Source organism: Peromyscus eremicus, chromosome 10, assembly GCF_949786415.1.
Source record: "Peromyscus eremicus chromosome 10, PerEre_H2_v1, whole genome shotgun sequence".
NCBI lineage: Eukaryota > Metazoa > Chordata > Mammalia > Rodentia > Cricetidae > Peromyscus > Peromyscus eremicus.
Window position 1 is genome coordinate 85,839,019 of NC_081426.1, and position 27,729 is coordinate 85,866,747.

Sequence of the window (27,729 nt, forward strand, 5' to 3'; positions counted from 1 at the left end):
TCCCAAGAGTTATTGGGCACACAAACTAGATCAGATGGGGCAAGAAAAAAGAGGAGTGGGTGGGTAGGCAAGGAGGCTGTAGAGGATGCCTATGAGAGGAGTTGGGGAGAGAAGCATATGATCAAAATAAGTTATATGATATTCTTAAAGAATTAATAAAATATTATTTAGAAAATTGAAATTTTCAAAGAAAATTTGGAAAGTTCCTTGGATCACAGAGCTTCCAGACACAAACCAGCTCTGAGAACTGGGGTTATATAACTTTCTTTGAACCCTGAGTTCCCATATATGGCCTGTAAGTTTTAGTTGAAATTCATTAGGAGTACGTTTTTAGGTCCTTGGCAAATGAAGAGTCCATAACTCTAGTTCTCTAGTGATAGCTATCAATCGCGTGTCAGAAACGAAACATCATCAAAAGCTGCAGGGAAGTTTTATAAAATGCATATATGCTTTCTTCATGTTCCTCTTTACATAGGCATTGCTTCATTTTCATAGTGTCCTTTGGGCTGGTATGAGAAAATGAAACTAAAACAGAAAGGAGAGGAGAACGCATACACAGACAAGGGGAAAACTGGACATTGGTTAGAACTGAAGGGTAGAGGCTGTGACGGGATGAATGAAAGCTAGATAAATGATTGTCCAAATACTCACAGAGACAGACAGTTGGTACATGATTTGGTTTTGATACAACTGTAATGAATGCCATTCTTCTCTATGGAGCAGCATGCTGGAGCTTTAGCACATCGCTGCTTGGTGCCCAGTGGGCAGCAAGCGCCCAGTTGCCAGTGCCACTTTCTAGTGCATGTTCATCTGCAGGATACTAAACGGGCTGCCATCCTTTTGATGTTTATGAATACAAGTAGTTACGATATGACTCAGTGGATTTTGTTTCAGGGAAAAGACAAAATGGGAGATTAAAAAAGGGAGGTGGTGTAAGAATCAAGGAACAAGGGGAGGAAGGGTAAGAGGAGGGTGGGGATGCACAGGGTCAGAGGAGAGGAGGGTGGGGATGCACAGGGTCAGAGGAGAGGAGGGTGGGGATGCACAGGGTCAGGGGAGAGGAGGGGGGGATGCACAGGGTCAGAGGAGAGGAGGGTGGGGATGCACAGGGTCAGAGGAGAGGAGGGTGGGGATGCACAGGATCAGGGGAGAGGAGGGTGGGGATGCACAGGGTCAGGGGAGAGGAGAGTGGGGATGCACAGGATCAGGGGAGAGGAGGGTGGGGATGCACAGGGTCAGAGGAGAGGAGGGTGGGGATGCACAGGGTCAGGGGAGAGGAGGGTGGGGATGCACAGGGTCAGGGGAGAGGAGAGTGGGGATGCACAGGATCAGGGGAGAGGAGGGTGGGGATGCACAGGGTCAGGGGAGAGGAGGGTGGGGATGCACAGGGTCAGGGGAGAGGAGGGTGGGGATGCACAGGGTCAGGGGAGAGGAGGGTGGGGATGCACAGGATCAGGGGAGAGGAGGGTGGGCATGCACAGGATTCATAGGACAGAAGTTTTTATCTGTCCCCCTGATGAAAGGATTTCCTGGGTGACTACATGTTGTGAAAATGAGTAGCAAGCATTCTGTGTAGAGAAGAATTTTGTCTTCAGCAGTTCTTTCCCAGATTTATGTTTTGTGACTAAGAAAACAACTTCTCAAAAAATCTGTAAGCATTTTCTTTTTAGAAATTGAAAATCATTTTTAAATAAAGGATTATTTTATTATAATTTAGAATCTTCTAGAGTGTGCCTGGAATAATTTGTAATTAAACTGTATGTATGTATGTATCTATGTATGTATGCATCCTCTAAATTGCTCATTTGCCAAGATGAAAATTTAAATTTCACAATAAATCTCACAGATGTGTTTATTATTGCCTTTGCCTTCGTCTTGTAAAATGTATCACAGTATTGTTTGAAACAATGTAAAAAAATTAAAACTACATTTCGACTATTTTTCCAATATATATTTATGAAATAAGGATTCCATTGTCTATTTACTTTTATTTGTAGATGATATTGGGCTCCAGTTCTAGCCACTTCTTGGGGTTTTCTTTGAGAATACTATTTTTGAGACTACTATAATTCTTTCCATAATTCTAGAACCATACCCATTTCGGATCAAGAAGATGATTTTCTTGTTCATTTTGCCCAGTGTTCTTAATAGAAAAACAGAAAACAGTACCGATTGTGGGAACTGTGGCCCACTGGAAAGATAATTGGGAAGAAGTGATCAGTTAGTTGTTTCAGTGAAATACGTTCAAGACCAGACAAACCTTATTGATAATGTGAGAACAAGACAGAAGAGAGACAAGCATCTACAGTATCCTTCAGGGGCTCTCTTCATCTCCTGCTCTGATCTTATTGCCCAGGCTGCACTGGTGTGGAAACTTGGAAGGGCAGCTGCTCACACGGCCTTCTGCAGTTCAGAGGAAAAGCTCTGTAGACAAACCAGAATAGCTCTTATTTGCAGTCTCTAGAATGGTTCTTTCTCCTGGATTTTGCCCCATTTTCTTTGGAGTTACTAATAGAGACATAATGTCTTCTTACTAATTTTGGCTTTATAAACATTTCAGAGTTTGGCTTTTCTGTTATTTGAAAAATATACTTTCATAACTAAATATAAGAGATTTGTGGATTGTTCACACTGAGCTGAATTTCAGATGGTTTGAAACAAGATAATTAACACAGTCTTAGTGCCGTCTACTTCTTTCTCACCAAGGGTCTATCAAGGCCTTCTTTCTCTTTTATTTGCTAAAATAAAGTCTTTGGTGAGAGTTGACATGCTAATGAGCAGTGATGTATGCTAAACACAAAAAGGGCAAGTGTCACACATAATTTCTTCAAAGCTCAAATAAATTGGGCAATAAAGATTGTTGATAGGAACTACAGTGAATATTTAAATATTAAGTTTATTAAGTTTTGATTGAAAAAATCAGAATAGAGTATAGAGTCATCATTTCAGTGGGAAGCTAAAGTAAGCTACTGATTGAGATGATATTGTATCTGGACTTGGCTGAATGATTACTGTAGATCTTATTAGTTCCTATGTTCTTAAAAAAACACAGGAGCAAAATTTCCATATCTAATAGCCATAGAGTGGGTACATAATGTTCTACCTAAATGGAGATTGCTGAATATAACAGTTAGACCCAGACACTGAGGCATCTGTGAGTACAACAGCTTCCCTGGGACGTTATGGGCACTTCCATCACTATGATAATGAAGCATTGCAGATCAGACAGACACATAATTCAGGACTCTGAGCAGAGGCAAGTTGCAGGTTGGGGATGCTTATCTCTTTGTCCAGTGTGTATAGTTTACATTCCTAGAGCTAAATCAGAAATTATGTAGCTACTTAATGACTCTCCCCTATGATATTAAAATACTGTGTTTGTCTTTAAGTAGATTTAATAGTGCATCTTGCCTCTCTTTAGAGACCTTTAGCTCCCTCCCTTTCCTTGCTCTCCTTTGTTTCTCTTACCTCTCCAGGTCTCCGTCTCTCTCTCCATCCTCAACTATTTCCTTTCTTTGCAGTCTGCACTCACTTGGTTTGATGTACAAAACATGCCCTTGAGAAATTGTATCTAGATGCTACTTATGTTCATGCTTCCTGTTTCAGCTCAACCTTTCTCACTCACACACATGTGCCTCACATTAAAGGATGACAGTCTCAGCACATGTGCAACAGGACCCCACCACCACACTTTAACCAGGAAATTCTGTTTAGTGCCCATATAGAGAAATTACCTACTAGCTGTTTTTGTAATAGAAAACACAGAAGCTCCATTATAGTTTGAGGGTGAAGTACTATAGTTGCCAGTATCATATAAGATAAATTATGAAACAAGATATGCAAAGGCAAAGGTGTTTCTTAAAAAAGAGGAAAGCTGATAATCACAGAAGGGTGTTCATGGAAGGAATATGACTGAGACACGGCTGAACTTGATGTTTTTCTTAACACCTGTGATAACAATTCTTGATTGTCAGCTTGACTATATCTGGAATTACTGAAACCTAAGCAGCTGGGTACACCTGTTGGGATTTTTTTTTGTCAACTAAACAATTTGAAGTGGGAAGACCCACTTTTAATCTGAATCTTTTGAGGTGGGAAGATCCACATTTAATATGAGCCACATCTTCTGCTGGCAGCCTATATAAAGGACATGGGAGAAGGAAGCTTGCTCTCTTGGCCTGATTGTTTCCACTGGAAATCCATTCCTTCACTGGCTTTAGAGCATGCTTCTTCAGGATTCTGGCATACACTGAAGAGCAGCTGAGACATGCAGCCTCATGGACTGAACTACTACTGGATTCTTGGATTTTTCCATTGGTGGACAGGTGGACAGCTGTAGTTAGACTAGCTGTACTACATCCTATAAGCAATTTAAATATATACATGGAATTTATTACAGGATATATATATATATATATATATATATATATATATATATATATAATATACATGTGTATATTCTGTAAGTTCTGTTCTTCCAGAGAAACTTGACTCATGCAACATCTTTGTGAAGGAGCTGAAGACCAGTTCAGTGGACAAGAATACTTGGTGCTCTTGGAGAGGAGCTGAGTTTTGTTCCCAGCACCCACATTTGGCAGCTCACAACTTCCTGTAACAGGGGATCTGTTGCCTTCTTTGGCGTCCACCAGCACCTATATGTATCTGCTACACATACATACACTCAGGCACACACACATACATAAAATAAATCTTTAAAAATTGATAAATAAGTGTAAAAAATTAAACCAAAAATTTTGTAATGGGCTGGATAATGATCCAGCATTCAAGAGTTCATACTGCTTTTCCAGAGCATATGAGTTGTGTTGCCAGTATCCATGTCAAGTGGTTCACAACTGCTGGTAACACCAGCTCCAGGGTATCTTCTGGACTCTGCAGGCACTGTATTCACATGTACAGACAGATAACACACATGCACACACACATTTATATAATATATATATACACACACTATATACTTAATTAAAATAAAAAAATCTTTGCAAATCTTCATTAGGTCATTTGCAGTAAGAAAATTAAGATAAAATGAGAAATTAGTTTTAAATCCTAGATATTTTTGTATATTTCACCAGCCTAATCACACAGATAGAAATGAGCATACTGCACACCAGTCAGCCAGAAGACTTGGTGAAGACCCCTCAGTGAGCACATAAGAGGAGAGCAAAGATTGTTTTCTCTGAGCAAGATTTGCTTATGTTTATTCAGAGTATCATTTTTAAAAATAGTTTTTGAGTTTTAATTGTTTAATAAACTGTACTTGATCAACTCTTTAAATGTATTCATTCCTGCAGCCATCATTCCCTCTGATGTCACAAACATGTCAGCCACCCCTTCAATTTTCTGTGTGCCCTGTTATGATCGTGGCCTCTACCTTTGCTTGTTCACGCCTCCCTTTTCCCAGTTCCAAAACAGCCACTGGTTTGCTTTCTGTCACTGTCCAAGAGTTTGTGGCTACTCCGAAAAGTGTTTATATTTTATTGTGTATTTCTAAAACAAGTGTTTGGCCTGCATGTATGTCTGTAAACCATATATTCCCTTCGAGGCCAGAAAAGGCATCAGATCCTCTGGAACTAGAGTTACAGATGGTTGTGAGCTGCCATTGTGGGTGCTGGGAATCGAACCCAGGTCCTCTGGAAAAGCAGCTGATGCTCTTAACTGCTCAGCTGTCTCTGCAGCTTCTAGTTTGTACTCTCTAAAATTTTACATGAACAAGACCACATAGCTTCAGAATGTCTGTTCTAAATGTGTAGAAGCTCAAGAGGTGTATAGAGTCTGGGTCTGGTAAATTTTGCTGCATAAGGCTTGTTATGGCAATGATATGATGAATTTTCATGCAACTAAAAATCCTTCTTCTCTCTCTTTTTTTTCATATAGTTTCCAATCATTTAGGAATTTTTCAAAGATATTTCTTTTGTGAATTTACATGTACTTAAATCTATACAAAGTTGGAAGCAAATTGGGTTAGTTTCAACATGGTCTTTGGTGGCAAATATTCACACTTGAAAAAAAAATCATTGTCAGTTGGCATGTTCTATGAATGTCCACTAAGTCAAATTGATGGTGTTATTAAAATATTCTATACTTTCCAATTCTCATTTGCATGTCCTATTGTGATATTGGACACAGAAGAGATGTTGTTGAAATCACTTGCTGCAATTAATATTTTATTTCTTTCCTATCTACTACATTTATGCTTTAATACATTTTGAAGCTTAATCATGAAGTGTTTAAATATTTAGGATTTTTATGAACTATGATGAGTATACCTTTTTGTCTTTATCACTGTAAAATGATCTTGTTTATGATTGGTAACATTCATTGTTCTGAAATTTGCCTTTAAGCACAGAAATAAGCACTTCAGATTTCTTTTGATTAATTTTAACATGTTGTATCTTTTCAATCCTTCCTCTTTTAATATTTGTTTCTATATATGTGTAATGCTTTCTGGATGAACGTACATAGTTGAGGCTTGTCTTAATTTGATAATCTTGCTTTTGATTTTGAATAATTGGACCATTTACAGTTAATGTGTTCTTCAGTATGCTTATGTTTAAATGTTTTCCTACCTATTATATATTCTTTTTTAACTGTTTTATACTGTTTTTAGGATCAATTGAATATTTTATGGCTCTAACTTACATATTTAAGTGATTGATAAAAATTTCCTTTTACTTTATGGATTGTAATATGCATTTTAAAGTATAATTTAAAATACCATACTACAAAGCATGGGGAGTTTAAAACTTACACTTACATTTATTATTCTGCAACCTTTCTTTTTATTCTTAGATACTAACTGTTTCAATAATCTCCTTCTGGAAAATAATACTTGCTACAGTAATCTACAGACTTTTATTTTTCTGCTTAGATCTAAGATAGTCAATAAAAAGTACAGTACATAAGAAATAGTAATGAAATCATATTATTTCAACATAAATTATATATTCTATTTTTTAAATTTTGATGCTAGGATGTGACACATATGTTTAAGATAAAGTACTACCATTTTAGGAGACTCTTTTTTCTTGGTAAATAATATGTGTACATTACTTTACATATATATGCCTATTTAACCCAAAGGAATTGCATCAGTAGTGGTCAAGACATCCCTTCTCTGACTTACTGGCTGCCATGTGCTTTGAATTTATAAATGGGCTTCTCCATATGAGATAGAGGTACATGTTATATGTCAAATAAATACCAAAAAAGAAAAGAAAAACAGTAAAGTGATTTTCTCCCATCATGACAACCTTAACTATTGATGTTAAAAACACATGAGATTTTACATATTCTTTTTCTAATGTGATCTCTTTATTTTAAATTATATTTGTAGGGTCCTCATTGGTCCTGTAGCAAGTGGTTTATAAATAAAAAGTAAGCCTATAATAGTGACCTCACACTAAAAGACAGAATTCATTCTATAAGAAGCTGTCACATCTTAGGAATCTGTGGTTGAAATTACTCTTCAAAACTTGCAACATATCTTGCTCCAATTAATAATGTCATGCTAGTCACTATAAAAAAACCCAAGGGCAGACAAGAGAAGACAGCACTGTTGCTATTTTCAGGAGCCTTGGCTGTAACCCAACCCATTGATTTCATCACCGCTCTCTTCCATGTTGAATAACGAATTTCACTTTCTGTGGCTTGGATTTGTGGTTCATACCGTTCCATCAAGACTGCAGACATATCCTCAGGTTCAAGACTCCAAACATCTATCCCTTCTGCAGCTCCAGCCGCCATGGCGACTCCCAGGGCAGTTGTTTCAGGCATAACAGACTTCACTATCGGAATGCGTAGAATATCTGCCTGTAGTTGCATAAGAATTTTGTTGCTGGTCATTCCTCCATCTACCTGCAAATGACTGAGTGGAATTCCACAGTCGCGGTTCATGGCATCCACAATCTCTCGAGTTTGGAAGCAAACAGCTTCTAACGTAGCAAAGGCAATATGGCATTTATTGGTGAACTGAGTGAGACCGCAGATGATCCCTCTTGCACTGGGTTCCCAGTAAGGTGCATATAACCCTGAAAAGGCTGGGACGAAGTAGCAGCCATAGGAAGTGCCTGCCTCTTTTGCAAGTTTTTCAACTTCGTCTGCGGTCGTTATAATTTCAAACTTGTCTCTTAGCCAGCGAATAACAGCACCAGCTATTGCCACAGAACCTTCTAATGCATAACATGCTGGCTTCTTTTTGCCTAGTTTGTAAGCCACTGTGGTCAGAAGGCCATGTTCAGAAAACACACATTTCTGGCCTGTATTACATAGTAAGAAACATCCTGTTCCATATGTGTTTTTGGCTTGACCTTCCTGGAAACACATTTGTCCTACTAAGGCAGCAGATTGGTCCCCCAAACATCCAGATATTGGCACGCCTTCCAAGGCCCCTGATGTCATCAGGCCATAAATCTCAGAAGAACTGCATACGTTTGGGAGAATGTTCATTGGAATTTCAAAAAAGTCACAGAGGTCTTTATCCCATTCCAAAGAGTGGATGTTGAAGAGCATCGTTCTACTAGCATTTGTTACATCTGTGCAATGGACGCCTCCGTTGACGCCTCCGGTCATACACCAGATGAGCCACGAGTCGATGGTTCCGAACAGGGCTCTGCCTTCCTCAACAGCCTTCTGAATGGGTCTTAGGTTGTCAAGCATCCACCGCAGTTTCACCGCACTGAAATAAGTGCTCAGGGGGAGGCCTGTCTTAGACTTGACAAAGTTGCTATTTCCTGGGATTTTCTTACTGAGACTCTCCACAGTAGACTGGGTTCTGAGATCGAGCCACACCACAGCATTGTAGAGAGGCTCTCCCGTGAACTTGTCCCACATCACAGTGGTTTCCCGCTGGTTGCTCACGCCGACAGCCTTGATGTTGGAGATATCAATGTTCACTCCAGCAAGTTTCTCGCAAGCTCTCGCTATGCATTCATAGACAGACTGAAGGATTTCCTTGGGGTCTTGCTCCACCCATCCTTCTTGTGGATACTCTTGTGTCAGTTCCACACGATGATGGCTAAGAAGTTCTGATGTTTTCGAGTTGAAAACTAGAAAGCGAGTGGAGTTGGTGCCCTGGACCACCGCTCCCACCAACGGCCCCACAGCTGTTTGCTTCGAGGCGGCCATGAACGTGGTTAGTGGAGTCTGCAGCTCAGGGACCGTTTCCCTGGTGATGCCAGTTTGGAGGAGGCACAACAGCCAGTCAGAGACGCTGGAGTGCGCAGGCGCAGCTGCCTGCCTAACAGCTTTAGCTAACCTATTAGTCCCTCGCCCAAGCCCCGCTCTTCGCTTCTCCATGTCATTTCCAGGGATTTATAACAAAATATTTAGTAAGTGCTTCACTCTTGCGTGTGTGGATCTGTATATCTGTTCTCTCTCCCTTTCTACCTGTGGAATATCCTTAACATTTCTTATAGAGCAAATACATGGGACACAGATTCCTCCAACATTGAAAACCATTTTCTCTTAATACTGAAAGCTAATTTGTTTTGGGTATAGAATTCTAATTTCCTCTCTCATGCCTTCCCTTTAAGAACCATGGAGCAGTTACTCCAATAACTTCACTTCCTGTTTTAGGTGTGTTTCTGTCATTCTTGTTTTTAGTTTGCTTGCTTTTACTCTGACTGCTTGCAGGGTGCAGGGTTTTCATCGTTGCTGTTTGGTTTTGGGGTGTGTGTGTGTGTGTGTGTGTGTGTGTGTAGCAGGTATTTTCCATTAGTTTTATTGTGGTGTGCATTATGGCGTTTTTGTTGTTTGCTTTTGTTTAGTTTTGTGTCCTTTCTGTGCTTGGTGTTCACCGTGTCGCCTATTTGCAGATTCACAGCTTCCATCAAGTTTGGGAAATTCTGGCTATTATTTCTCCAAATAGTTTCTTTGCTGTGCTTGCTCCTTTAATGTCTCAAACCTCATGTTGAATCTGTCTTACAAGTTCGCTGGCATTCTCTTTGTTATAAAAAGATCTTTTCTGTCTGTATTTAAATTTACAGTTTATAATTGCTCTGTCTTCAAGCCCACTAACCTCCAGTGTCTAGATCTGAAGTTAGTTCATCTGCTGTATTTTTCCACTTTATGTGTAGCTTTCATTCCTAGAAGTTTATCTTGGAGATTTTAAAATATCTACTGAACTTTTCTTTCACGTGTGGGATATGGTTAGAATAGCTTTTAACTTCATTTTCTGCTAAAACCTGTGTCAGTTTCTATTCAGTTTTGATTTATTGATTGTCTTCTTATGACTTGTATTTCCATGATTCTTTGCATGTCTGATAATTTTTAATTAAATGCCACTGTGGATTGCTTACCTGGCTGCTGGGCACACTCGCTCCTTGTTCTGTTTTGAGATGTAAGTAAGTCACCTGGAAACAGTTGCTTCTTCCCAGCTGTCCTGTTTTATTTTAATTATTCTTTGATTGCTTCATACACATAAACAATATGCTTAGATCATATCCACTTGTTCCACTCAGACTCTTCTCCAATCACACCATCCCTCTTCTGACTTTATCTTCTTTTAATAACCCATTGAGTCTAAAATTAATCCTGCCTATATAGGTTCATGGATGTAGGGTATTCCATTACACTATAAGCAACTTATCTTAGACCATCCTCATAAAGAAAACTCGTTCTTCCTCTCCAGTAACCATTGGTTGACATTTTCTCTTCAGTTAGGAGTGACACCACATGAACCCCTTCCACTCAACTTGGTCCCAGGATCTGAAGAAATCAAGATGGAAATGACCTGGAAGTTCCTTCCCTCTGGGTGCCTTAGAATGAGATGGTCCTACATAGGTTGCTGGGGGAGAAAAATTATCAAGTCTTAACCTGTCTGGGAACTTAGAATGCTAGAATAATGGCACATTTAGGCAGATATGAACTTTGGGGCAATAGTGATGTACACATTATGAGGGGAAGCAACAGTTTTCAAATGGGATTTTAAGGGCTACCGCTCAGGATGTAACTCATGCTTAGAACTATAAACCTGCCCAAGAAGCCATAGCTCAGGCCATAGGTTCTAAGAAGAACCTACTTTTTTTTTTTCTAAATGGACATAGTATCAGACTCCCCTCTGAATTCATCTCTCTCTAGTGCAGGTCGAATTGCTCATCAGAAGAGCTGCTTTTGGCAGTGTACAGTGGCTAAGACAGAGATTCAAAACTGGCCTCCGCACAGAGAAAAAGTGACTGTGGGGTGTTCATCACACCCTGTCTCTCCCAAGGTTAAAAAATCACCATAGAAGAGGGGGAGCGTGAAAACATCATAGAGCGTGATGGGGAATGGCTACACAACCATCTCTTCTGGGTATCTCACACACACGCACACACACACACACACACACACACACACACACACACACACACACACCAAAACCAAACAGCTGTTTGGGTTCCCTGCTTAGAGCTGCACAAGTTCAAGTCCATAACATTCCAGCTTTACTGTGAAAAATTGTTAGAAGAAATATGGGCCCTGCTCAGTCTGTGACTGATTGTTCTCCTTGGGCTAAAGACATTTTTCTCTGAACTCTACACAGGGTCCAAAGCAAATGATGTTTTGTATGGTGAGAATGGTCTTAGCTCCCAGTCCTGGACTGATACCAGACCCTGTTCTTTCTAGCCTTCTCCTGTGCATCTTTTCGCGGCATCAAGCGATTTCTTCACAAAAGAACACTGATCAGTACTCAGCTGAATACTTTGGGTGCTCTCTGAAAGAGCCCCAGATGTTTGCCCTACACAGCTCTCTTTCCCTCTGTGTGCTCTGAACTAAGTACCTCAGTGTCTCTGAAGGATCAGCTCAGCATCCTTGTTATTCCCTTCCACTGGGCTCCACCTGGGTGACACATCCCTATGTTGTGGCTCAAAACAAGACAGCGAGCTAGTAGTGCCCACACCACCTGGTTCTCACCTCTTAAGACTCATTTCATTCCCTGGCATTCAGCACTTTATGCAGAACTGTCATGAATTTTATAAATGATTTCTTATATTTTTGTTCACTTTTATTCCATGTTGGCCAGAGTAAATATCCACTGAATGAAAACTTAAAATTTTTTATCTGTGAAGTTGGTGATTAAAAAAATATTTAATTTCCTGAGTGGTGGTGGTACACACCTTTAATCCCCAGCACTTGGGAGACAGAGGCAGGTGGATCTCCAAGTTCGAGGCCTGCCTGGTCTACAGAGGGAGTTCCAGGACAGCCAGGGCTACTCAGAGAAACTCTGTCTCAAAAAACAAAGACACAAAACAAAAAATATTTAATTACCTATTAAAATTTATTTAACAGTCAATTAATGGTAGCAATTTGTATACTAGGGCATAGATTACATCTGACTTAGCTTAAAGATAAGACCGATTTATTCCTAATGAAAACCAAACAGAGCAATATAGAAAAATAACAAAATGAACTGTGGTACTATTATTTCACTATTTTAACTGGATCTATTCTCCATTTAAGTAAACCCCTCAGTGATTATAAAGTGAGACAAAGAAAGGTAGCATTCCAATGCAGTTTGGATGGTAAGGAAGGATCAGGAATGGTCCAGACTTTGTCCATTGTGTCTCCATTCACTTTTCAAAAAAGTCTACCAGAGCCACTTGTGAGTTTACTGTACTATGTCTGTCTGAATTTTTATGCCATATAGTGTGTAAATTGCATTAATTTTTCTCCTCATGTGTTCGATGGTAGTAAGACATTTCAGGTACAAAATTATAAATATATAAGAAAATGATTTAATCCATTTTTTTATATCCCTTCTTCCTATTCACACCAAAATATGCAAACAATGTTCTCATCCCCATTAGTTATTAAGTCTTAGACTGCCTTTAAGAAATTTTTCTTGGGGCTGGAGAGATGACTCAGAGGTTAAGAGCACTGGTTACTCTTCCAGAGGTCCTGAGTTCAATTCCTAGCAACCACATGGTGGCTCACAATGATCTGTAATGAGGTCTGGTATCTTCTTCTGGCTGTTATACATAACAAATAAATACTTAAAAAAGAAAAGAAAAAAATTTCTCTTTATGTACTTCACTATAAAGCCTTCTGTTCTGATTATAAAGAAATGGTTTATACAATTTCACTGATGATAAGTTATAGCCATTAAATGATCAGATAAATGTCACAATTAGTTTTAAAAATTGACTAATTGGCTGACAAAGAATGCTTTTCAGACAACTGAACTGAAAATTAAAAAGTTTAAACTTCCCAAATGATCAGATTATAGTAGGTAACAGCACACTCAGCTACAACTTCTTCGGAATTTAAAGTCTTTATCTGTATCCACATTATAAAGTTTTAAATTCATCCATTCATTCAATAATTTAACAAATATGTTTTGAGGGTTGTTATACATGAGTTTTATTGTAGGCAATAATACAGTGATACAGAAAATATCATCCTTACTACAGCTTTTAGGTTAGAACCATACCAAGTAAATGTACTTGTCATTAACGAATTATCTTCCAGTACACACCCTGTTTTAGAGATCAATTTATTTGAATATTTTTTTTTCCCTATCTACTCCCCTACATTATATGTTCAATGAGGACATGGAACTGGGCTATTATATTTAATCTTTTATTTATAGCCTGTCTCAAATCCTACAAACTCAAAAAATTTGTTAAATGAATTAATGAGCACCACTAGTTATGGTCCTTGCTTAGTTAAGTAATTACAATAAAGTCAAGATAATTTATTTGTATTTATTTTTACATAATAGTTTAGCATACGTTATAAATGGTTATATGCAATCAGTTATCACCCAATTTTGAAGTTTCACTTTGGGAGTTTCCTAGAAATATATGTTTGTTGGTTAATTACCTTTATTAGGTTTATCAACAAAAGACAGAGGGAGGGCATTATTTCAGAAAAAAAAAAACTATAATATGAAAGAAATCTCAACTTCTAGGACCTGGGAACTTCTGCAAGGAAAACGCTTGATTTGCTTCTCCATGTCTGAGCCTCAGAAAATGATCTTGAGCTCCTGTTGGCTGGGGGAAACTGCTTGGCCTTCTAGTTGGAGAAGGTTATTTAAATTTGTACACAAAGGTGTGAGAAGGGAAATTAAATTTCTGTGCAGATTAAAATTATCTATAAAATGCAGAAGTATTAAGAGCTCACCATGAACACAGCAAGAGGTTAATAAAAGTAGAGCAGGTGGGGTTCACAAATATTCACTTCCATGAGGTTATCAGAGACAAGCTGAGACAGATGGCATCTGGGATCGTAGCCTGGTGATGAGCTCAGGCATGGTTAGTGTAGTTCAGCTGGAGACCAGGGTCTCTTTCAAAAGGGTATCTGGGCTTCACAAAGACCTTGCTGTCCCATCATTATGTTCTTACCTGTATTACACTGAATAATCAATAATGTCATGAGTTTCCCAATTAAAAATATCTTTCCAGCAAGTTTAAAATGATAACAAAATTCCTATCCTTATCAAGCCTTTGTCCAGGTTTGTCTGATGAAATAAACGGTTCTAAGATAACTTCTGAAGTTAGTATACCAACTTTACTGCTGAGCTTGCACTTTACCTATGGCTTTGGTGATTTGCTAATTTGAAAAGTCGTAGAGATATTAAACCCAGTAGAAGCCCTTGGAGGTACTTTTAATTCTTGCTTTTCTTGTGTTCTGTTGTGTACTCTGAAAATATGGACTTTACACAGTCAAGGGAAACATCTCACCACTGGGAGAGTATCAGGAAGAGTGGATGGTGTTGCTGGTAGCTCAGGACATCACAAGACAGTTTCAACTTAGCACCTGGCCTTTCTGGAAAAGTGCCTGGCATTTTATCTTCAGTGAATCCCATTGGCATCTGTTTTAAATGGCTCAGCCATCCTGACACCCACAGCTCTCTTTTGGAATGCTGTCATCCAAGGTAATGTGCTGCTTTTGGACTCATTAGTCTTTTCTTAGTGGAGCCCAAAGTGACACCCATCTGTAAGAAGATGGTCTTCAGTAGATCTCAGTATCAATTTGTAATTGTATACTGAGCATCACAGAAGCCATGGCATAGATATAGGAGAAGTTGATGGACAGCCACTAGGCCAGGTTGAAGAAGACGGGCAGTGTGTATGGACAGCCTCTTCCTGAAGACATCATAGGAGTGGGCAGTGACCAAACATAAAAGCCGAACCACCATGTGTAACCAAACCACTTCTGTATAAAGGTTAGTGCTCCAACTGCCCACCTGCCCTGTCCATCATGCATTACTGAGGACCTCCATCTCTTGAATCAAGATAATTTAAATTTTGCTTTCTGGATGAACTGTAGGCTAGTAGTTTTGTAATCTAACATATTAAGACAGGTTGAATAATGACTAGGAGGAGAGTAGGTAGATGGAAAGATGTAAGGAAGTTATTATAGTAAGGAAATGTTGGTTGTGGGATCTACATGGTGCTTACAGTGGTGGTGGTGATGAAGTTCTTTCAGTTTTTTTATTTGTTTGCTAATGTCCATAATAAAATGTCGGTATACTGTTATTTCATCTCTGTAACAAAGTGTCTGAGATAACTAACTTTCAAAGAGAAATGATTTATTTTGGCTAAGTTTTAGAGAGTCCAGTCTGATTGGGTGCATCCATTGCTTGTGCTCTTAAGGGGCTTTCTGTGTAGCAATTGTGGATGAATGCAGAGCAGAGTAAACTGTCCCCCTGGGCTATGATAATGGAACCTCCCGTTATCCTGTCATCAAATGACCTAAGCGCCTCCCACCAGGCTCTACCTCCTAAATCTCTCTCTCTTCCCGTAGTACCACTTTAACCCGTGGACCTTTGAAAGACAATTAGCCTCAATAACACAGCAGCTGGGAAACTACAGCTGATGGGAAAATAGGGGGAAACAGGGAAAATAAGCTGATGGGGGCCACAAAACATAATGAATGCAAATCCATTCCATGCAACTTCTTGTTCTTGGGCAACTGAGAGGCACAAAGTCACTCAGAGATTCAGTGTAGCATAATCGAGTTAAAAGTATCCGCTCTGTAGCATTTTTATTAAGATACTTGTCATTTTACTGTAGGCATTTTCTTTTGCTTTTTATAAATTTTGTAAATCTCAGGAAAAAAAAAAAAAACAACTAACAGCTGCCTGTTTTAACTGTTGGCTCCTAGCCACCATTTCAGATACCCAAGTATCTGTACCACTTCTTGATTTTATCACAAGAGTAGGACTCAGTGTGACAGGTTAGATTTTACTAAAAGTTGAGACTCCTTTTAGTGTTGATTTAAGTGTGTGGCCGGATGATAAGGGCATTTGTTCACATTGTTTGTGGCTCGGCCATCTGACTATTTCATACTGTGTCCTAACTGACGCATCATCACAGTTGGCAATCTTCAAAACACTGATGCATTTTTCTACATGCTGTTCCCAAATGTGCTGGACCAGCTGTTGAGAGCCATGCCATCCAATCGCCTGGAAGACCTCTTCTTGGACCACAAATCACCTCACACACTCTCCCTCTTTGTTCTAATGAAGAATGGAAAATTTAAAGCAATCTACTGTGGTTTATTACTCGTGTTCTCTGTTAAGTATGGGCCATGGGAGTCACTGCAATTCACATTCAGAAGCCCTGGCATTCTAGGTTAGCATTCATGACAGGCAAGCCAATAAGTTTATTATTCTCAGATCTAAAAGGAATTCTCTAAATATTTGAATCTTGGAATTTTTGAGTGTCTCTGCTTGTGTGCACATGCATGTTCTATGTTGTTTTCCCAGTGAAAATTGCCCTGACACTGATCTCAATGTTAATGTATTCCTGCTTACATTTGACTTTGGAATATGTTACAGCTAATTATTACACGGGATGAAAGATCAGAGGCCTGAGTGAGGTGCTTGGGTTTATGAACAAAGGGAGCCCAATTCGGCATCTTGGCTCTGGGCCCAACAATTGTAATTGCATATCTTGAAACTAGTGGGATCTTTGCATTTTATTTGTTTGTTTGTTTGTTTTCATCCCTCATTTTTTGAAAAGGGGGTGGGGAAAAGGGTTAAGGGTTTGAAGGGGCTGAAATTTCCCCTTGAACATGATGTCAATATGTTGGCATGTCTCCTTTTATTAAGATGCCATCCAACTGATAACAAGTCCTGCTGTGTTTTACCAACATAAAAAATTAGACCGGAGACCGAAGAGCGGCAGGTGGCTTTTGGCACCAAGAAATAATCACACTTGATGTGGAAAGTAAAGTAAAAGGAGCCATCTGTTCACTGCAGGAGGACGTGAAAAATCACATTAACATATTGTCACTAACATCATGAAACACACAGTTAATAATAAATTTAGTTATCAAGGCAAGTCGCATTGGATACTTACTCTGAAATTGCAGAATGTGGAAGATGCTCATTCTTGCCTACCCCCATCTCATTTATTTACGTATATTTTAGAGAACAAAAAAATTCAAGTTTGAAATGCTTCTTTGAGGGAGAGGGGAGTGCAGAAGAGAAGCATTTCATTCTAAAGCTGTGTTATGGCCCATTGTTGTTGACTGAGTGACGTGGCCTTCCACATGAGTCTGCCCCGTTGCTCTAGAACTCCTTACCTGGATGGAGACCCAGAGACATAAGTGTGTAAGTGACTTGATGATACTCTGTACAGAAGATGTGGGAAATGCAAGCCTCCTGTGACAGGTGCCTAGTTGGCAGGGTGCTACTAGGGGAGGATCGGTGTCTGTTGCCTCTCTTTGATGGGCATTTAAATGTACCTTTAATGCATAAAGTGTTCCTGCAGAGTGTTTTTCTGATGACTTTGCTACTAAAAGCCTTTGCATAATTTCTGAGAGATCACATGTGTTAAAGCAACATGATAGGAAAGACTCCTTCCACTTTTTCTTGTGCATGTGATGTCTACATATTCCAATTAAATAAAAAAGCCACAGATACTGGAGGTCAAAATGAACTTGGGAAAAGACCCCACACTATTAACTGTCACTGAGTTGCAATTAGAGTTATATTTAAACACCTGTAGCAGTGGTTCTCAACCTTCCTAATGCTATGCCCCTTTAAATACAATTCCTCATGTTTTGGTGACCCCAACCATAAAATTATTTCCTTGTTACATCATGACTATAATTTTGCTACTGTTATGAATCATAGTGTAAATATCTGATATGCAGGATTTCTGATATGCATCCCCTGTGAAAAGATTGACCCCAACGGGGTCATGACCCACATGTTGAGAAACACTGACCTGTAGTAACCTTGTGCTTTCCAATATCTAAGTCACTGCTACTATACCTGAAAATGTGACTAACCCACATTATTATTTTTAACATGAATATCTAAGCCACAGAATATTAGAAAGTTAAATAGTTGTTCCTGGTAGATTCTGTTTAGTTACATGATCAAAAGTAGTTCCTTGTTCATGGTTGTTGGTCTTTATTCATTCATTTTTTGAGTTCCTGAGAACAGCTATATAAAGATAACTTAAAAATATTTGTGTTCAGGAAAGGAACATTGGAATTGCAATCAGGATTTTAGTTTCAGCTTTGATTTTAACTAGCTTTAACATCTTTTGGGGATCAAATTATTCCTCTGGTTATTTTTCCCCCAGGAGTAAAGTTAATGTAATCTTGAAGTGAACATCTTTTATTCAAAATGTGAAGATTTTAAGAGTGCTATCCAGTAACATTTGATATTTATTTTAAGTTAGCAGAAGTGAAATGATATTTAAGAAGCAGTTGGTTTGGTGTTTACTTAATGAAATGGAATTATGCTGGGATGTAGTGTGTGAATTAGGTTGGCCATCTTTCATCCAGGCAGTGGGAGGCAGGTTATGATGACAGAGGCCTGCTGTTTTGGGGGTGGGCTGTTGGGACATATGTCCCTGAAGGGGAAAGTTGAGGCTTGAACTTGACTCAGGTTTTACTTTGCCCACTCTCTCTAGTCATCTTTGCTTCATTCCAGGTCACTTGAAGTAGTGGAGATAGATGTGACGGAGATTTCCATGCTGTCTTCTCTTAGGAACAATCCCCAGGAAGAGCAAAGTACTGTCCTCCTGGAGTGCTGACCACCGCGTCAGCTGTCTCCTAAGGAACAGTTGTAAGCCTGCTCCTGTTCTCCAGCTCTCTTGGGCCATGTGACCACTTACTTCAATTCCAGCCCTCCTCCTCTTTTCCTTTCCAAGGGAGCTGGAGTTCATTTTCCTTCCTCATAGCTTTTATCCATAGCATGGTTCCTTAGCAATGATGTAGTGCCCCACTGTGCATCTTCCTTCTTTCTCTAATAGTCATCATTTGAAAAGTAATTGTTCAGTGTATGACATCTCTGTTGGGGTATAAGCCCCAGGAAGACTGCCTGTGTGGGCCACCAGTAAGTAATGACATGACAGGGAGAGAAAGAGAGAGAGAGAGAGAGAGAGAGAGAGAGAGAGAGAGAGAGAGAGAGAGAGAGAGAGAGGGAGAGAGAGATATTTAATAGATAGCCCACCCAACTTTATTTTTTTTTAACCAAGTTTAGTTGAAAACAGAGTGGGTCTTTAACATCTTCAGCATTGCACCTGTGAACTCTCAGGTGACAGTAGAGAACTGGTCCAGAGGTCATCATTCTTCTTGGAGGCATGGGTAGAAATGTTTTAGGATTTCTGTCATACAATTAGGATGTACATCAAAATCAAAATAGTTCATTGGTGTTCCAAAGCTCTTAAATTCATCTCTGTAAGTTACTGAAAAGCATATTTCCCCAAATGTGAATAACATGCTTTATACAATTTTAGTTGCTTCTGAGACAGCATGTCTGTTTGTAATGTAGAGTGTTTCAGAATATGTAGGATCCATTCTAGATATCAGTTATATTGAATGACAAAGTTTTGTAAATTTCTTTGTATCCTTAGAAATTTTCTGAACCATTATAGCAGTTAAGTCAAACCATGGATGAGCTACTCTTCAAATTGTCATTTCACCAAATTTCATTCTGTTTAGACAAACTGTTGGGGGTTTAATAAGAAATGCCCACCATAGACTGAACTATTTGAGCATTTGGTCTCAAGTTAGTGTGCTGTTTGGAGAGATTTTGGAAGTTTTAGGACATGGAGTCTTGCTGGAGGAAGTATGTCACTGGGGATAGGCACTGTCTTACTTAGGATTTTTTACTAGTGTGAAGAAACACCATGACCATGGCAAGTCTTACAAAGGAAAGCTTTTGATCTGGGTGGCTCAATTACAGTTCAGAGGTTCAGTCCATTATCATGGCAGGGAACATAGTAGTGTGCAGGAAGACATGGTGCTGGAGAAGTGACTGAGAGTCCCATATCTTGCAGGCAACAGGAAGTGGTCTGTCTCATGGGGAGTAGCTTGAGCACAGGACACCTTAAAGCCCACCCCCACAGTGACACATTTCCTCCAATAAGACCACAGCTCCTAGTAATACTACTATTTTCCTTCAAACTACCACAGGCCTTGAGAGTTTATAGCCTTGCGACACTTCATTCTCTCTCTTTCCTAATGTGCCAAGGAAATGTGATTAGCCAGCTTCCTGCTGCCCACTGCCCTGGTATCTACCATTATAGACATAGATGTCCTGGAACTGGAAAGCTAAAATAAACACTCTCCCTAAAGTTGTTTCTGAACATGGTGTTTTGTTATAGTAATAGAAAAGAAACTGACATAACAATTAAGTTTAATTTCACAGAGAGGAGAATTTGCCAGTTTTTAATAATACCAAGCAAGGCATATATATGTATATTGGTGAAATTATTATGGCCACTCCACGTAGTTAAAAGGGAGGTTTATTTTGTAGGGTAACTTACAAGTGAAGGGATAGGTAACAGGGTCTGGGAAAGGTGTGGCGCAGTCCGGCAGTGTTCTCTGGAGTGTGTGTGTGTGTGTGTGTGTGTGTGTGTGTGTGTGTGTGTGGTCTTACCTTGCTATAATGTTTATGAAAAAATGAGTTGACCAAATGATTCAGCAAAATTTGAAATGGTGAAATGAATTACCAGTGTCTGGTCAAATGTCAAACTATTGTAAGCACTGCTGTATTGATAGAGTAACATGCATTTTATAAAAGTATAGATATTTAACTTATGAGATAATTAGTATATATATTTACTTAAAATTGTTATTAATAGTCAATAATCTCAATGCTCTGACATACATTTTTTCCTGCTGTTTTGTAAATGGAATGTATGGCAAGAAGCAGCTACTGTATGAAAAGTCTGTGATAATCATCTAAAAAGGTAAATAAAATTAGGAAGTCATCAAAGTTAATGTTGCTAAAATATATTCTGTAGGAAGTTGCCAAATGCTTGGACCTGTGTTGGAAATATTTTGCCACTTTGCATAAAAATTACCTCAGACCCTGAGAGGCAATTGTACTAACTGACAAGCATTTTAAGAATTGACATTCTCCCTCACCCAGTAGATATTTCATTCCCTGCATGCTGGACTTCTTTGCAGTTGTTGAAAAGGAAGGCAGATGGGCACTCCAGTCAGCCTGAGGGGACAGGAATAACATACTTCGGAGCACTATGTGCTCTGAGATTCTCCCTTTTTATCAGATGTTCTAATAGACCCACAGAGCCCAGGAGTTCAGTGATACCCTAGTGGGTCTTGCAGGTGGTTTTCACTGAGGTGCCTGGTAGGCTGCATGTCAACCCTGGTTTCACAGAGAGCATTGAAAATGACCTTTTCACTATGACAGTCAGGGTTTGACATAATGTTGTGTTATTAGAGACAATGGGGTTGCAGTACACAAACAATTCAGACTTGTTGCTGGTAGAACAAGCCCATCCCCCACCTCTCCTGCTAGTTTTTCATTTTGCCAGTAATTCCAATTTCTTTCTCTGAACTTCTAAGGCCATGCCATTAAAAAAGGAATCACCATTGATTCCCTTTTTAACATCTAGTATGTTTTTTCTCATTAGAATGTAAGATACCTGAGAAGGTGACTGACCTGTACATCTTATAGTTCAGTTAATCTTTTTATCTTCTTTCATCCAATAAGGAAATATTACTTGCCTTACAGTTTCTATTGCTGTGCTAGAACACCATTGACCAAAATCAACTTGGAGAGGAAAGGATTTATTTCAGGTTACAGTTCCACAGCACAGTCCTTCACTGAGGGCAGGAAGTCAGGGCAAGAACCTGGAAGCAGGAGCTGATGCAGAAGCTATGGAGGAGTGCTGCTTACTAGATTGCTCTTCAAGCTTACTAAGTATAATTTCTTACACATACCCACAGCTCAGGGGTGTGTGCTGACTAGTTTTATGTCAACTTGACACAAGCTAGTGCCATCAGAGAGTAGGAAGCCTGGACTTAAAAAGTGCTTCCATGAGATTGGGTTGTAGGCAAGCCTATGGGGCATTTTCTTAATTAGTGATCCACTTTGGAGGACCCAACACATTGTAGGTTGTGCCAACCCTGGCCTGGAAGTTCTGGGTTCTATAAGAAAGCAGGTTGAGTAAGCCTTGGGAAGCAAGCCAGTAAACAGCACCCCTCCATGGCCTCTGTATCAGCTCTTGCCTCTAGGTTCCTGCCCTGTGAGTTCCTGTCTGAGTTTCCTTGATGATGAACAGTGATGTGGAAGAGTAAGCCAAATGAACTCTGTCTTTTCCAGCTTGCTTTTGGTCACAGTGTTTCATCACAACATTAGTAACCCAACTAGGACTGGGATGACACCACACAAAATGGGCTGGTTCCTCTCATATCAGTCATTAATTAAGAAAATGTACTATAGACTTGCCTACAGGCCAGTCTTATGAAGACATTCTCTCAGTTGAGAGTCCTTCTTCCCAAATGACACTAGCTTGTGTCAAGTTGACATAAAGCTAGCCAGAACACTAATGTCAATTAAATTAATAGTCATGGAGCTAACTTCTAAAATACAGTTTTGAACTATACAGACAGCAGTTCTTGTTCTTGTAACAGTCAAATAATACATAAGCCACACGAAAACTGAGTAATAAAGGTAAACTAGTAGCAGATTGTAACGTGTATTAAAATGGAACAAAGGCTAAGACCGATAATAACTGCACTGAGGGAAGCGATTTTCTCTTGCTATTCTTCTTTGCCTCTCTTGTCTGCCCCTCTCCTCTCCCATGCAAATATTAAAAATCACTTCTTTTAGCTGGGTATATGTCCAAGTAACACAGATTATGAAAGGCTAATACCTCTAATATTCTTTTTCTTTCCACAACACCTCTTCAAGGTGTATATAAGTTGTCTTAGAGTTTCTATTGCTATGATAAAACACCATGACTAAAAGCAACTTGAGGACAAAAAAAATTATTTCATCTTACAACTTTCAGGTCATACTCCATCACTGAGGGAAGTCAAGACAGGAACCTAAGGCAGGAACCTGGGGGCAGAAATTGAAGTAGAAGTCAGGGAAGAGAATTAGTTAGGGTTTCTATTGCTGTGAAGAAATACCATGAACTAGAATACCTGTTTATGCAAGAACCTAGGAATTACATCCTTGAGAAGACTTGTACAAGTTCCAAAGAAAAGAGAATACTATAAAGTGAAAGCCAAATTGACCGTTAACTAAATGAAGGCAACTATATATATATATTTATGGTTATTGATTGTCACATGAGTTTATTCACAACTGGCTAAAGAAGATATGTTAGTTTGTCTTTGAAATGACTTTAAACATATATTTCTTCCTGTTTGTTGCTTGGAAGATCCATTTCCTGTCCTACACTACAATATGTATATTCTAAAGGCTTAAACCTTTGCTTAAATTAAACTTGATGTTTCCCCAGTTCTCCTTTATTCCTGTTTCTTACTTCCCATTACATCCTATCTGTACTGGTCTGGAGGCAGTAATGATTTTCTTATCTAAATCAACAACTGTTGATAGACACATTTTGAACATGGTGGTTGAGTGTTCACATTTCACTTTTTAATAGTGTAGCTTGTGCAGTTTTAAAAGTTAATAAATATATCCAGTAAATAGTTGTTATAAGATTTTACAGATTAACATTATTCTCAGTCAAAATTTTCATTTTGTTTTACTTTAGACCATTTTTTAAATTTAGTCTTTGACAATTCAGTGCTTGTTTATAAGGTATTTCAATGACATCCTATCAAAATCTCCTCTCTTACTTCCCTAAGATCCCTACAATACTCCCCCTCATCTTCACCTTTTCTGTTTTGTTGTTTATAAACCATTGATTTTAGTTAGCACTGCCTACATGCACATGAGCGTGGGACCATCCACTGGTGCACAGGCAACCTACAAGTGGACAGAGTTCAAAGAGTGATGACTCCTTCTCCCTCAGAAACCATCGATTGCCAATAGCTCCTCAGCTATTGGTGAGGTCTCATGAGCCCCTCCCCCATCATGCTGGAATGTTGACTGGATTGATCTTATGTAGGTCTCACACAGGTAACCATAGTAGCTGTGAGTTCATCAGTAAGGGAGTTCCTTACTGTCACATCTAGAAGACAGCATTTCACATCACTCCTCCTCATCTTCCGGCTCTTACACTCTTACCTCCATGCTCCCTGGGCCTTGGGGTGGGGGATTAATATAGGTGTCCCCTTTAGGGATGAGAACTCACAATCACTTATTCTCAGCACTTTGACTAGTTAGGAGTCTTGAAATTGACTACTGCATACTGCAAACAAAAGCTTCTCCAACCAAGGTTGAGAACGGCAATAATCTATGGTCAGAAACATAAATATGTATTATGAAGGCAGTTTGATAACATGTCAGTTTAGCAAAACAATAGTAGTAAGTTCCCCCTAGGGCCTATGGCCTCCCAAAGTACAGGCTTTTGACCAGATTGACAGCACCAGGCATGAACTCCTTTGGATCGGCCTCAAATCAAATGAAAAAGCAGATACTTATTTCCATAGCAGTCATGCTACAATTGCTCCAGTAGGCATGGCTTGCCTGGTACATCAGTCACATTCACAATTTCTGATGTGATTACCCCTCCTACAAATTTTCTGTCATCCTTTGCTGTTCTGCATAATAAAATTTAGAGACTACAGGGGATTTTCTATCTATGTGCCTAACTGTCTCTGTCTGTCTGTCTTGTTTATCTGTCATGTATCTATCTATCTATCATTCTATCTATCTATCTATCTATCTATCTATCTATCTATCTATCTATCTATCCATGAAGTCTCTGTGTGTTTGTGTGAGTATGCACCTGTACTTACATAGGTGCATGTATATGTGGAAGACAAAGGTCAATGCCGGGTGTCCTTCTGTATTTTTTTTCTACCTTCTTTTTTTGAGACAAGGTCTCTCTCTGAACCTGGATGTCTTAGTCACTCTTCTATTGCTGTGAAGAGACACCATGATTAAGGCAACTCTTCTGAAAGAAAGCATTTAATTGGGGGCTTGATTAGCTTCAGAGGGTCAGTCCATTATTATTATGGTGGGAAACATTGCAGCATATAGGTAGGCGCTGGAGCAGAAGCTGAGAGCTACATCCTGATCTGTAGGAAGAGAGAGACAGAGAGAGAGAGAGAGAGACAGAGAGAGAGAGAGAGAGAGAGAGAGAGAGAGAGAGAGAGAGAGAGAGACAGAAACAGAGAGAGACTGGGCCTGGAATAGACTTTTTGAAACCTCAAAGCCCACCCCCAGTGACACATTTCCTCCAACAAGGCCATCCTTACTAATCTTTTCAAAGAGTTCCCCTCCCTGGTGGCTAAGCATTCAAATACAACAGCTTATGAGGACCATTCTTATTCCAACCACCACACTGGAGATTGCTGTTTCCTGGAGACTTGCTTTCGGATCTGCCTGTCTACCTGTCTCCATCTGCACTGCTCCCCAAGTCCTAATACTCCAGATGTGTGCTGCTATGCACAGCTTTTATTTGGGTGCTCAGTATCTAAACTCCGGTGCTCATGGCTTTGCCATAAATACTTTACCAATCAAGCTACCTCCTCAGCCCTATTTCCTGTGTCTATTTTCTGTAATTCAGAACCTGTTCTGCTTTCTGTTGCTGTGATAAAACATTCTTCCCAAAAGCAAGCTGGGGAGGAAAGGGTTTACTTGGCTTACACTTCCACATTATAGTCCATCACTAAAGGAAGTCAGAACAGGAACTCAAGCAGAGCAGGAACCTGGAGGCAGGAGCTGATGCAGAGGCCATGGAGGAGTGCTACTTACTGGCTTGCTCTCATGGCTTGCTCAGCCTGCTTTCTTATAGAACCCAGGACCACCAGCCCAGGAATGACACCACCAAAATGAGGTAGGCCCTCCTCCATCAATCACTAATTAAGAAAATGCCTTACAGCTGCCTCTTAAGGACCCATTTTCTCAATTGAGGGTCCCTCTTTTCAGATGACTCTAGCTTGTGTCCAATTAACATAAAACTACTCCGGACAATGCATGAGAAAAACCAGAGCTGCAGTCTTATGGTTTGGGTCTGAAGGGCTCATATGCTGAAGGCTTGGCCCACAATGCTTCAAAGTTTGGAGACGGGAATTTCAGAAAATGATTTGATCATGAAGGCTCCGACCTCACTAAGTTAAGCAAGTTAAATCATTGGTGTGTTTGCAATTTGTGGGCTGCAGGGAGATGATGAAAACTTAGTAGGTACGATCTAGTTGAGGGACATTATATCTTGTCTCTGGACCCTGTCTGTCTATTTACCTCTGTTTTACCCTCTCTGCCTTTGTGTTTACTGGCTACCATTAAGTGAGCAACATTCCTCTTCAGGCTTTCTGCCACGATGTTCTACTATACCACACATCCCCCAGCAATGAAGCACGCTGATCATGGAGGGAAATTTCAGAAACCAGGAGCCCAAACAAGTTTTTCCTCCTCGAATTTTATCACAGTGGTGCTTGATTTTGTAGTTTATTAATAGTATGTAGTGATATTCTACAATAAATCTTAAAAATTATTTTACGAGTTAGTTAAAGATGGTCGTAACAGTTCGGATAGAAAGTTTTGTTTCAACATTAAGAAAAAATTTAGCATGGGGGCTAAAGAGATGGCTCAGTGTTTAAGAATACTGTTCTCCAAGAGGACCCAGGTTTGATTCCCAGCACCCATGTGTGACTCAAGTTCAGGAATTTGGTACTTACTTGCACATGCCCCCACACGGACACACATGCGTACACATAACTAAAAGTGATAACAGACAAATCTTTGAGAATTTTGGAGAGAGGCAACTCGGAGACCAACTTATACCTTTTCCCGATGACTTAACAGAAAGTGATGTGCGTATTCTCAGAACATCTGGTAAGAACAGGGAATGGTTTTCTTTTCAATATGTTTTAATTGGCAGTTTCATGAAGCTGGAAAATAACTATTTTAACTTTAAATTGTCTTTTCAGAGAAGCAATTTTATTCCTATTTACTCTAAATGCTTAGGTTAGTCTCCTGGCTTCAAAATAAAATTTCCTTATATGAGCTTGATAGAAAAAATTTCCAAATTATGTATCATTTTTGTAAAACACAACCTCAGATGCCTTACTTTCTTACAAAATCTACCTATTGTCAAAACCCCCTGATTATTTTTCCTTGCTGTCATTTGACCCATGAAAGTTGTCATTAGTGAGGTTTTCACATATTCTCGTAAGCTAGTGGTCCCTCCTTGTTTGTCTCTTTCTCCCACCTGGCCTGAATCTCATGTCTGATCGTTCAGTATGCTTCACAGGCTGCATCAGTCTGTCATTGTTGTAAAAACGGAGGCAATATTAAATATTTGAAATGTGGGGTTTAATGGACAGCATTAATGGCGTGTGATAGTTAGGCTGAGAAGCGGAGAAGGGTGAGGTGGTGCTGTCACTAGTAACCTGCGTATTTATCATCCGTGGTTGGAAGGCACTAGGTGTGGC

At 39.5% G+C, this 27,729-nt stretch overlaps 1 protein-coding gene and 1 long non-coding RNA gene across 3 annotated transcripts in view; one reads left to right on the top strand and one right to left on the bottom strand.

Annotated features, from left to right (window-relative positions):
• The window catches only part of LOC131920370 (uncharacterized), a 121,762-nt gene that overhangs the window by 12,256 nt on the left and 81,777 nt on the right, over positions 1-27,729 (top strand). The gene's annotated exons all lie outside the window — the stretch shown is intronic.
• Gk2 (glycerol kinase 2) lies at positions 7,308-9,216 on the bottom strand. Its single transcript, XM_059274706.1, has one exon. It carries the CDS (start codon positions 9,139-9,141, stop codon positions 7,477-7,479), a length of 1,665 nt encoding a protein of 554 aa, XP_059130689.1. The 5' UTR covers positions 9,142-9,216; the 3' UTR covers positions 7,308-7,476.